At 45.4% G+C, this 12,284-nt stretch overlaps 1 protein-coding gene across 1 annotated transcript; it reads left to right on the forward strand.

The window, feature by feature from the left end:
- The first annotated feature begins 277 nt into the window (after positions 1–277).
- On the forward strand, positions 278–9,456 carry PRDM13 (PR/SET domain 13). The gene is made up of 4 exons (XM_048846316.2): positions 278–451; positions 2,572–2,703; positions 2,818–2,938; positions 7,189–9,456. The coding sequence occupies exons 1-4, from the start codon at positions 311–313 to the stop codon at positions 8,694–8,696; spliced, it is 1,902 nt and encodes a 633-aa protein (XP_048702273.2). The 5' UTR covers positions 278–310; the 3' UTR covers positions 8,697–9,456.
- Positions 9,457–12,284: the final 2,828 nt, after the last annotated feature.

Consider the following 12,284-nt stretch of genomic DNA (forward strand, 5'->3'; position numbering starts at 1 on the left):
ACCATTGTTTGCTAGCCATTCAAAGTACTTGATTATGCAGGAGGGTTAGGGAAAGGCTCCACGTGACCCACTTGGATGGAACTCTGCAGCTGCTGTAAGAGCTAAACTCTCTCACCAAACTCTGCGCCCTAGAGCATCAGCGTGCCAAGGGGTACCCCTCCTGCTCCAATTGAAAAGCCGGCGTGCACACACCACCGCGTCACTCTGCAGGCGGAGATAAGCCTGTGTTCATCCTGCTCGCTGGCTGTCTCTGTCACTCCATCCCCTTTAAGTGCTTTGGGTTCCTGATTCCTTATACCCAGAGGCAACAATGCAAACAAGCAGGGCTCCGGCCATCAGCGTGAATGCAGAAAGTTGCATCCCCGCCGGACTGCGTCTGGGTCCTGTGCCGGGCATCTTCAAACTGGGCAAGTACCTGTCAGACCGCAGGGAGCCAGGACCTAAAAAAAAGGTATTTCCTATGGTCTCACCTGCACTGCTGGACCTTGTTTGATCAGACAGTGACTCAGGGGGATCTGTATTTAGGAGAAGAGGCTGCCTTCTCCTCGGTTCATCCTGCCTTTTAGAACAAGCCAGAGTACCAGGAAAGAAAGGGAAGCGTTTGATAAAGTGTCCCAAGATTCCTTGTTACGGCTGTGAAATTGAATGTATAGAAAACCTATCCAGCCTTCCTGCCCACTCCCTGCATTGCTGGATAGTGTTACGGCAGGCTGGACTTGGTAGGGGGAAGGTGAAGGGGCTGTGGCGGTGTTTTCAGACAAGAGGATATGTCCCTGCCTTTGAGATCTTCATTAAGCCAAAGAGAAGAGGGATGGTAGAGGGGCACATTTCACAGCCCGTGATTGCAGAGAGCCTGTTTCGATGTATCCTGCACAAGAGGTGCTTGCCCCTGGTTTTAGGTGTGAGGGAGTTTCGCTAGTTTGCAGTTTTGTGGCGCTGGCTATGCTCTCAGACGCGGTTACACGGGGGGCTTCGCTAACTTGTTGGTGATTTGTTCCTTCCTTTCTCCCTTTTGGTCTGAAACGTAATCACCGACCTGTTCAGAGAAATCATATTCTCCGTCCAAGCGTCCCTGGATTTGTCACGGTTTCCTTGATATATATTTTTATTTGGTGTTTATACGATGGGGCCACAGCGACAAGGTCAGCCAAAGCCATATGGGATACCACAGCTCTTGCTTTTTATTCGTATTTTTAAAAATCGTCTTCTCTTCGGCCGGTATCGAAATCAGCTCCAGTAATAATTTGTACCTTTTCGAGCTGGGCGCAGGCGGATGGGAGAATGAGATTGGCTTGCAAATATTCCAGGGGCTAGGTCATTTTCAGATACAGCACAAGCCCCAGATGCCTGTGCTGAGCCAAGGCTCAGAGTTAAGGGCAGTTTTTCCAGCTACTGAAAACAAACCCGTGGCTTAGAGCTCAAATACATGTACAATAGAGACGTACTGAAATCAACACAGTCGCGTGTAGTTGATGGAACTGACTGATGTTAGAACTCCGTAAGTCTGGAATGCGGAAACTATCTCAGGCTTCCAGTATCAGACACCTCAAAGTTTCAAAATCTTCCCTAATAAACAAAAGGGATTTCATGGAGATGAACTAGTTACCCCCAGCAAATTCTGCTAGAGAGTGGTTTCAACTGGCTTGTGTTGTAAATGGGTCTATGGATGCGATGGCCACAAGGCAAATACCCTCCCTCTATTCCCCCTCTTCCCTCAGTGCACAGGTTGGTCATAAGTTCCGCTCGGATTTTTAATGCCCTTTAATTGTTTTTAAACGCTCTGCCAGCCCCCTCAAATTTATTTCTCATCTGGCTCCATTGGTTTCTCTCTTTAGAGGGCTTTGTTCAATTGACTTTTATTACATGGTCATTCAGCGAGCTGGCACTTCATTTTCTCTTTGTATGGGCAAGCAGATTATGAAGTATGAGGCCACAGAGACTTTGTAGCTAAGCAGAATTCTCTCCTCTCTCCCTCCTTTCTTCTGACAAGTGGCGTATTTTACAATTGCTTCACTGCAGGCGTAAGGCACGAAACCGCACTCATTAAGAAACGTGAATTTGAAATATTACCTGTGCATTTTAAAATGATCTTAAACTTTAAAACCAAAGGCAGCAGCAGCAGTTGAACAAGATACATTTTAGCAAATGCTGGCCAGTGGAGAAATTACTTACACAGAATTGTTCTGACAATCATGCAAAGAGTGACAGCTTTTAGAGCCAGGCTATGCTGCTATCCTTCCTCACAATGAATGACAACCTACTCCATGAGCAATCTCATTTATCTCAATGCACAGTACTCTCAATATGAGTAAGGATGGCAAAATCTAGCTCTTATAAATTAGCTGCTTCTTTCTCTTTCACCACTATCAAACGGTGTGCAGTTATTTCCAAACACTTGTTCGGCCTTTATATATTGACTGTTTAAACCAGCGATTCCCTGACTGGGAAGATGATGCAAGGGTTGCTAGTAAGGAGCACGTTTAGGCTTTATTTATATAAAGGATTTGTGTTTGTGTTTTGCCTTGCTTGAATCCTGTGTGGAAATGACAGTGGCTGATGCCTGTGTTCTAGGTACGGATGGTGAGAGGGGAATTAGTGGATGAAGCCGGGGGCTCAGCTCTGGAGTGGATAGGGTTAATCCGGGCTGCCAGAAACACACAAGAACAGACTCTGGAAGCTATTGCAGATCTACCAGGAGGACAGGTATCTCTCTCTCTCTCTCTCGATTGCGGGCTACGTTCTGGCGGAATGTTCTTTAACAGCGTTGAGTTGCTGTAAGGGACAAGGCACTGATAAGGTTTTCTCTCTTTCGAATAGATTTTCTACAGAGCGCTTAGAGATGTCCAGCCAGGGGAGGAGCTGACCGTGTGGTATTCAAACTCTTTGGCTCAGTGGTTTGACATCCCAATCACTGCTACTCCGACACACGACGAGAAAGGTACAGTAACTTGGACTTTATTATTCTGTTCAGTAATTACTGCGTAGAAGTCAATACAACTCACAGGTGCCTTTTCTAACAGAGAGCTTCACGCCGATTTCCCAACTGCAAAGGTGTTTTTGTTTTGCTTTGTTTTTCTCCAGAGCAACGTTATAATTAGCATCCACTTTGTGATATAAAACTGCAGTTAGAAAACTTAAGCAAGTAAAATACGTGTTTGCAAACAGAACCTTTAAAAATAATACCCGCACAGTTACAACGATTGTTAATCAGCCACCCTTTTTATTGTTAATTGGTCATCTGTTCCTTCTGCTTATTTTTAAAAAGCTGTTTTTAAATAAGCGGAGCCAGCAATTTGACAATACATTTCAGGATTCAGATAAGGAGATTGTTTTCAACATAGACACTATCTTATAATTTTCAAAGGAAAAATGGGATTTTAAGATCGTTTATAAAACAATCATTCTCTATTTTTACAATACAGTAGTTTATCTTACTGCCCTTTAAAAACATTATTTTCACCTTTTCCCTTCTGTCACAGCTTCAGATTCCATGTTCAGGTTAAATATGGGACAATTTCCAGCGACTCCTCAGATTCGTTTAGTTGTTTTAAAAGGGTAATGGTCAGTTTAGGCAAATTAGTACTGATTAAAAATAACGTGGGAGTTAAATTCAGTTTATGTATGTGCACTAGCAAACTAGCACTTGGCATGCATCAGTCTTGGATAAATTATTTTAATCTGCAATTTGTTTTTAGGCGAAGTTGTAGTGTAAACATAAACGATGTTTTAAAATTATTAACCCGGTAGTTTTTGAAAGGGGGAAAGCGTATGTTTCGAAATATGACGTAGGAAAATATTTCAGTTATCTGTCTAAATGGTTTCCTATGAATCTGATAGCTAGCATATTTCCATGTGCTGTTTTCCATGTGCAGGCATTTTGTAGCTGAGATGGGGTTTCAATGGATGTAGAATTGTATTCTAAGAGCAGTTACATTGAGTATTTCATACAAGTCTCTGCAAAACTGGAATAAACTCTTCCTAGTGAAAACGTAGGCAACAGATTGAAGCTCGTTTTGAAAATTGCTTTTGGGGATGGTCTACTTAGTCACTCTGCTTGGAGCCTGAATATATTCATCGCTGCTCTGAAATTTCCCTGCACAGATTAGGTATAAAGAGCCTGATAATAGAATAGACTTGTTCAAAGAGGAAATGAGCAGCGCACATTGATTACATGATTCCTACAGATCAGAAGCCCGATCCCGCACTGTCTACACACTTCTTGCTCAGACGGTTTCCCACATAAATCAGTGCCCTACGTAAGGAGGAGGGTCTTGATCCTGCAAGGTGCTGATCATCTCCTGGAGCTTATTCAGGACCTGGAGCACTCAGGAAGGAATTCAGGATAGGGCCTGTTATTTAATATATTGAGAGGCACTATTAAACTAATACCTAACATTACTAGTTTATGTCACTCTACAAAGAGGTAAATCATTTCTATAACTAATACTGCGACATGAGAAACAAACTCAGGGTCAAATTCGTATTCATCCCATTAAAGCCAGTGGGGCTACTGCCCGGAGTAAGGCCTGCAGAATTTGACCCGTTGTAACAAAATCAATGAAGGAGAGAAGATCTGCTACGTAGTCTGTCTGCTGCCCGCACTCACCTCGAATATTACTGTACCTTACTCCACAAGTAATCTCACTAAGTCCAATGGGAGTACAGTACTACAGCACTGCTCTTTCAGAATAAGGACAACCGAATCTGCTCCACTGTAAAAATACACACGTTTATTTCATATGTCCTTTCCAATCCATTGTAAATATAGCACATATGATGCAATCTTATTCTGAAAATCAGCTCTTTCCCAACTTCCAGAGTGAAGTTTCAGACTAATCAATACAGTGTGAGGGCTGTATAAGTGAAACAAGATGTAAGTGTAGTTATTACTAATTTTGCAGGGGTGCTGGAACAATTTGTATGGTGAGGGTGCTGAGAGCCATTGAACCAAACTATAAACACTGTAGTTGATGGAAACCACTTCAAGCCAGGGGGTGCAAGAGCACCCCTAGTTCCAGCACCTATGTACTTTTGTGGATAGCATTTTGAAAAAATGCAAGAAGAAACTTCTAGGCAGCCGATTTTGTTGAACAACGTTTTTAACTAGATCAATTTAGTTTTAAACTGATGTAACATTATAAACAAGGCTTTTTTTTTTACTAGGTCATTGCTTGGAAACAGTTGCGGGGGAGGGGAGAGTCATCCATTTTTATTCAGGATACGTTTGCGTTTGGAACAAATCTTAGTTGGTATTGCAACTACTTTGTTAGGAACAGAAAACACCCACGCAGCTTCTTTGAAAAGAGCCAGAAAGTAGAAGTTTCTAAATCAACACAATAGGCTTGTTAGGCGGTGGAGGTTGTTTCTAACTGCAAGCCTTTTCATTTTTAAAGCTAGTTTACCTGTATCTCAATGCACGGTAATGGGATTACTGAAATGGATCAGAGTCAGACTCACTGCAACTGAGCAATTAAGGCCTCGGCAGACTCACTCCTCCTTCCCCCCCCAGCTCAGCCCAGCAGTGCGAAAAAACACACAACGTCCGATTTAAGATTCCAGCATAGATCCATAAAGACCACTCACTTCAAGGCAAGCTAGTGAGCGCTATGCATGACAGAAACTACATAATACTTAACAGAAGAGAAAATACGCAACCCATGTTTTGTTCTGTGCTTTCATTATTCAGTGTGCATGACAGTGTTCCAAAGAGGAATGGGGGGTTGGGGTGGAAAGACTTTTATTTTATCCTGAATGATACTGAATGAATGAACTGACACTGGTTGATTCCTGAATTAAAAGTCATTTTTAAAAGGCTGTTTAGTGTGCTAATTCCATGTGAACTTATTCATTAACAACCCAACCATTTTACACGCTCCTCTTGCACTCTTCCGTACTTTGCTTCAAGCTAATGCATCGTTTTAACACATGTTAGAACTATGTTTCTATGACATTTCTTAAAAGGCCAAACCAGGAATCTCTGGTGTTTATTTACTCCGCTTTTAAGGTTGATTGATTTCGCACCTCTTAATATTTGTAAAGATACTTCGCCAATATTTTAACAGGTTTCCAGCAATCTTGAAAATATATACTATTTTACTTGCTCAGTTTCACAACTTTGCTGTTAGTGTATTCTTTATAAAGTTAGGGCTGTCCAGGAATGTACAGCCTGCACTACTACTGTTATGATTTTTTAATTGTTTGAAATATCTAATTTGTACGTTTTGGATGCTGGTAAGTAGGAGAGCCTAATATATAGTTAAAAAAAAAATCTCCTGCAGAGAATACATATAAATGTCAGGGTTGATAGAACAGGCCAGGCTTTATTTTATTCCTCAGAACGAAGAGAAAGAAAAGTCTAAGTTTAAAGTAACATGAAGTCATAACACAAACATGGCCATTTCGGTTTGTTCCGCTTCAGGGAAGCCTAAATGTTTAGGGATGGGGCACAAAGGGCATTGTCCTTTGAAAAGGAATGATTACATATGGCCTATACATATAGGAGATTGTCTCGCGGGGTAATGAGGAGCTCACGATCATTAGATTGGCCTTTGTTCCGTTTAGTCAACTCCTCGACATACGCTACCTATTCTGCGAACGTCAACAGATGGGCCCAGCGACAGACGATTTAAGGCAACAGCTGCTCTCCTTTCCCCAAGCCCATTTTAGCCCAGTCCAAACTCAGTTTAGTCCACCTCCGCCCAGCCAGCTCTGCTCAGCCCAGCCCGGGCCAGGCCAGCTCAGCTCAGCTCAGCTCCTGGGCCAGGAGGCTTTTGTGACCCAGCTTGAAAAGACAAACCAGAAAGTTGTGGCAGCATTCTAGTCCCCCAAGGAGGCGTTAAAGGAGGCGCTGGGCGGGTGGAGAAGGGGGAAGAACCCGTCTGCAGTTAGGATCCGATCCAAACCATTGCAGTTAACCGAAAACCTCCCATTGATTTCCGTGGGGTTTGCATCGGGCCTTTATTGTGCAACTTGAGAGAAGGAAGCAAAAGTAGTGGGCAGTGAGGGAGAGCAGCATGACTTTCCATTGCACCCCTCCTAGCAATGATTCAAAGGACGTGCATGGACTGTCTAACGCAGGAGTGGGCCATTCTGCTGGGGTACAAGGGTGTGCACGGGCCTCTCTCTCGCTGACCCAGGCGGGTGGGGCGCCACTGTTTGTCTAACGGCGGGCTCCGCTTCTCTTCCCAGGGGAGGAGCGCTACATCTGCTGGTATTGCTGGAGGACGTTCAAATACCCCAACAGCCTCAAAGCCCACGTCCACTTCCACTGCGTCTTGAACAACGGCCGCGGCTTCCTCCACCACCCGGACCATGCCCGCTCCTCGGACCTCTTCAGCCTGCCCTCGAAGGCGGCGGCGGGCGAGCTCCCCGGCGCGGCGGCTCCCCTGAGGACCCACGGCCTGCAGCAGGCGGCCCGGGAGAGCATCAAGCGGGAATCCGCCGCCTCGCCGCCCTTCAGCAAGCCGGGGGCGCTCCGCAGGCCGGCGGGGAAAGAGGAGCAGGAGCGAGCCTTGGACATGAGCGTGGGCTCGGGCCGGAGCCACGGGCCCTTCCTCGGCCTGGTGGGGAGCTCGGCGGGGAGCAACGGCCTGAGCTTCTACCCGGGGGGCAGGTCGGCGTTCAGGCCGGCCGGCCTCTCCAAAGCGGAGGAGGGCAAGGCCGGCGGGCTGGGCTTCAGCAAGGCCCTGGGGAGCAGCAGGGCCGGGCGGGGCGGGCCCGAGGCGCTGGCGGGCGGCCCCCACCCCAAGTGCGGCGGGCACCCGGCCGAGGGCCCCTCGCCCGTGCTGGCCTGCGCCGGCGGCCTGCGGGCCTTCCCCTTGCTCTCGCACTTCGAGGAGACCTCGGCCTTCAAGCACGTGGAGCGGGGGCTGCACCACGCCGGCCTGCCGCCCAGCCGCTACCCGCCGCTGCCCGCCGGGGCCGGGCTGCACCTGGAGCGCTTCTCGCTGCCGCCCTTCGAGGGGCTGAAGGCCTACCCCGGGGAGTGCAACCTGCCGCTCGTGCCCTTCACCCTCTACAACGGCGAGCTGCTCTACAGCGCCCCCTACTACCCGCTCAAGCTGCACCTCGGCAACCTCCTCAAGTACCCGGACTCCGTGGCCTACTTCAACGGGCCGGCGGCGGCGGCGGGGCTCCACCCGGCCGAGCTGGGCTCCCTGGCCGGCATCGACCGGGAGATCGCCATGCACACCCAGCAGCTCTCCGAGATCGCCGCCGAGAAGAGCCGCGGCCGCCTGGAGAGCCTGCAGCCCGCCGCCCTCGCCGGCCCAGCCGGCGGCAAGCCCAAGACCGGCCACCTCTGCCTCTACTGCGGCAAGCTCTACTCGCGCAAGTACGGCCTCAAGATCCACATGCGGACTCACACCGGCTACAAGCCGCTCAAGTGCAAGGTCTGCCTGCGGCCCTTCGGCGACCCCAGCAACCTCAACAAGCACATCCGCCTGCACGCCGAGGGCAACACCCCCTACCGCTGCGAGTTCTGCGGCAAGGTGCTGGTCCGGCGCAGGGACCTGGAGCGCCACGTCAAATCCAGGCACCCGGGCCAAAGCCTCCACAAGGCGGCCGAGGACAAAAGCGAGCCCGGCTACCAGCCCCAGGAGCCGGAGCAAAAGACTGACAACGAGAGCGACGTGGACGTTTGCTTCACGGATGACCCGAGCGACCAGGAAACCGGCAGCAGGGGCAATGATCAGTAATCCAGCGACCGGGGTGGGGGTTGTCACAGCGCAGATCCGCTTCTGTTTACACGGGCTTTGAAGCACTTCAGCGGGCTTTGCCCTCCTAGGTAAATGACAGGGGGTACCGTATGGAAAGGGGCTCAGAAACAAACCCTTGCGGATGGGGACAGAACGGGGTGCTTGTTTTGAACCATCCACTCTCACTCCGTTCAGTGCTCTTGTAAAGCCCCCCCCCCCCCGAACTGCCAAAGCATCAGCCCTCAGGGGGTTTAATCCTAGTCAGCACGAGTCCACACGCAACAAGCGCCAATGTTTTAGCCGCCATCTATTTTGTATTGTACCTTCGTGTCGAGGAAATTGTGCCTTTTGGAAACAATTCTTTTCTATGTATTTTCCTGCCACTTGTTCTAGCATTCTAAGATCTAGATACGGACAGTAGTCACCATTCTGCAGACATGTCTGGCCTCTGTACACTTTATTTACACTTCAGATGTGCTTGCTCGTGTCTAAAAAGAAAAAAACAACAACAAACAAACGCATTGCAGTACTGAATAGGATCGTATAGGATGATAACAGGGACACAATTTGATCAAGTTGCAATTATTTATAACAGAAAAAATATTTGAATAGCAAATGTAAAATAAATATTGAAAGCATGAATCTAAAAAGCACGCACTATATAATTTTAAAGAAAATACACTGTTTGGTAGACTACAAATGTGGTGTATGTTTGTTTTATAATGAATGATGTACAGTGGACGCAGTATTTTGGTCTCCATTCCGGTTTGTCATGCGATTTTTTTTTTTAAATAAAGTTGGTGACAAACTACTGTTTGTCTAGTTGTTCACTTAAATGACTTCAATAAGTTTGGTTCTTGGAAATACCACTTTTAACTAATAGTAATCAAAGGCCTAATTCAAAGTTAATTGAAGTCAGAAGAAGCCTGTCAATTATCTTCAAAAGGACTTTAGATGAAGCCCTAAAGAATTCAACTCTGAATATTTTGCTACTAGTGAGTATTTTGAACCCTAAAGAGTTATTTTAATGATCAAACTGTGACAAAAAAACCAACTGGATTTTTCCCTATAGCCAAGATTTTCTTTAAAGCAATTTTCTGAACAAGGACAAGTGCAGCAATATATTTGTGTTATATATATATGTTAATATATATAACAAAGTATTTAATTTGCTTTCAGATGTTCGGTAAACATGTTCTATATTTGCAAGCATTCGTATTTATAATCATTGTTGATTTGTATTTTACATAGGCTATAATAGAAAATGCCTTTTTTCTGTTCTTTTGCACAGAGAAACAAAATACACCAAAATTAAAATCTCTGCAGAACAATGGTGAATATTCCTACCTCCCCAAGAAACACACTCATGTGGGGCCAGACTGTTTGCCTTCTATTCCCACTGGTGCAAAGTCAGTCACACGAGCAGCTCTACTGAAATCAGTAGGACACCTTGTGTGAGCAACTGTTCACCAGTTCAGTTTAAGGGGTTAACAATGTGGCCTATAATGCAAAATGTCATTCTGTCCTCCTTGTACTTTTCCCTTCTCCCCTTATCTTTGGAGAGTGCAGAAATAGGACCCAGTCCTGCATTCTTTTTGCATCTCAAACTCTCCATTGATTTTAATGTGATTTTTGCAGTCACATAGGCAGGAAGGATGGGCTTTATAGTACAGTTGGGGCCTGATCCTACAGCCCTTACACAGGTGAGTAATCTTTACTTCCTTGAGTAGTCCTATCGATCTTGTTAGGCAGGAGTATTACTCTTTGAGTAAGTAATAGGATCAGGCCCTATTTCAGTACAAGGAGAATACAGTGTAATTTAAGATTCCAAAGTAATTGCATAAAGCATTTACTTAGAAACTAAGACTATCTCAAATAAGGTAACTATCATTGGTCTATGCAATATATATATGTTAGTTACAAAGCTGACCATCTTTTTTACTTAGTTAAAATTTAACCTCTATGACAGGTATAGGAAAAGGAAACAAAATCCATAATTTACTTTAAAGCATTGGATTTAAATTAAAAATTGCCATTAAATAAATAAATCAACCAATCCATCAAGAGCTAGGTTATTTCTCAGAACTAGGATTGTTTCACACATAGTGTCTGCTATCTAATCACTGAAGGCCTGGTTCAATCCTGCTCCCATTAAAGTAAAGGACAAAAATCTCCCTCATGGACTTTAGGGGATCAGGACCCCGCTATTGCCCTCAGCTGAACCAATGGGACGTTTGCCATTAACCTCAGTGGGAGCAGGGTCTGGATTTAAACCAGTCACTTATTTTAGCAGGTGTTTGCGCCTGCTTTATTTCCTTTTCAAAAGAACAAAATCTGTCATTGAGAGCCTGCACGCGAGCAATACGATCATGGCAACTCCTTACTGCCCTTTCACTGAGGTCATAACTCCTGCATCAGAGCTGGTATGATCTCACAGCAGTGTACGAGGCACTCACACTGCCCCAGGCATTTGGAAGTGCATCATGCTGCCAGGCTCCCCTTAGCACGTATTGAAAAGAATGATTCTTAAAATCTCCCAGCAACCTTGTATATGGGTACTTGACATCATCGAAAGGCGCTCTTATGGTCTAGCATGGCGAAGGGCAGAATAAGGGAACCCTAATCTGTGGATTATTTAACATGATTATATCAGTAGAGTGTGCATAAAAACAAACAAACAAATCCAACCCAACTAACTGCAACAAAACGCCAAACTGCAATGCTTTGGTTACGTTCCCTTTAAATCTCTACAGGAGAGTCAACACTGTAGATTAATGATCTGTAGAGTATTATATTTTAAATCAGAATAATCTTTGAATCGAGAAGGCACCACCCGCAACAACCAAAGGGGGCGGAACCCCTCAGTTCTCAAGTCATCAGTATTTCAATTTTTTGTTCTCCCACAATCATAAAATAGCTAAATTGAATGATATAAAACGCAGGTGAAGTAGAATAACTTCTGTGCTGAGATCCTTATGTCATATTTCATTTGGTCATGTTTTCTGGATTGCTCTATTATCTGGAAGAAGAGGTTTCTAGTGGGAATGTAGATCACATTAGGACACATTTTTTAACTCTTGGGACAGAATTTGCAATACCATCAAAGCCACAAGTGTCTCTAACTGGTCTGTGATTAAGCACAAGGGCAGAAAAGACAAGCATTAATCGTAAATTGTCACTTAGTTAAACAAACTGGCCGGTTTACAGATCTCTCCTGAAAGGGTTCAAAACCCTATATTTTCCAGATGTGACGCTTCGTTTCATTTGGTGTCACCTGAGTACACTTTCTCACCACCTCACCATGGAAAGCTGTTATCGGGTTATTTTAGGCTTGCCGTACCCATCCAAGACAGTTTATATACTTATGAATGCGTATATCATGGGTGTTTCTGAGATCCCCATATAACAGGGTTGCAGAAAAAAGGTGAGCTCCCTGACAAGGGCAGCCACAGGAGTGAAAGATTCTAATGTTGTTCATAGACATTTCATTTGTGTATGTTTGGCTTGTCATCATAATATTTGCACTGCCTGACTCAGTAGTTTCCTCTGCTATGATTTCAAAGACAGTTATATATGAAAGAAAAGGGC

The sequence above is a fragment of the Caretta caretta genome, chromosome 3 (genome assembly GCF_965140235.1).
Source record: "Caretta caretta isolate rCarCar2 chromosome 3, rCarCar1.hap1, whole genome shotgun sequence".
Classification (NCBI taxonomy): Eukaryota; Metazoa; Chordata; order Testudines; family Cheloniidae; genus Caretta; species Caretta caretta.

Bases quoted from the DNA above. Each gene is read 5' to 3' on its own strand.
- PRDM13 (XM_048846316.2), top strand. From the start codon at position 311: ATGCAAACAAGCAGGGCTCCGGCCATCAGCGTGAATGCAGAAAGTTGC. The intron at 452-2,571 runs GTATTTCCTATG...CCTGTGTTCTAG, and splicing joins AGCCAGGACCTAAAAAAAAG to GTACGGATGGTGAGAGGGGA. The intron at 2,704-2,817 runs GTATCTCTCTCT...TCTTTCGAATAG, and splicing joins CAGATCTACCAGGAGGACAG to ATTTTCTACAGAGCGCTTAG.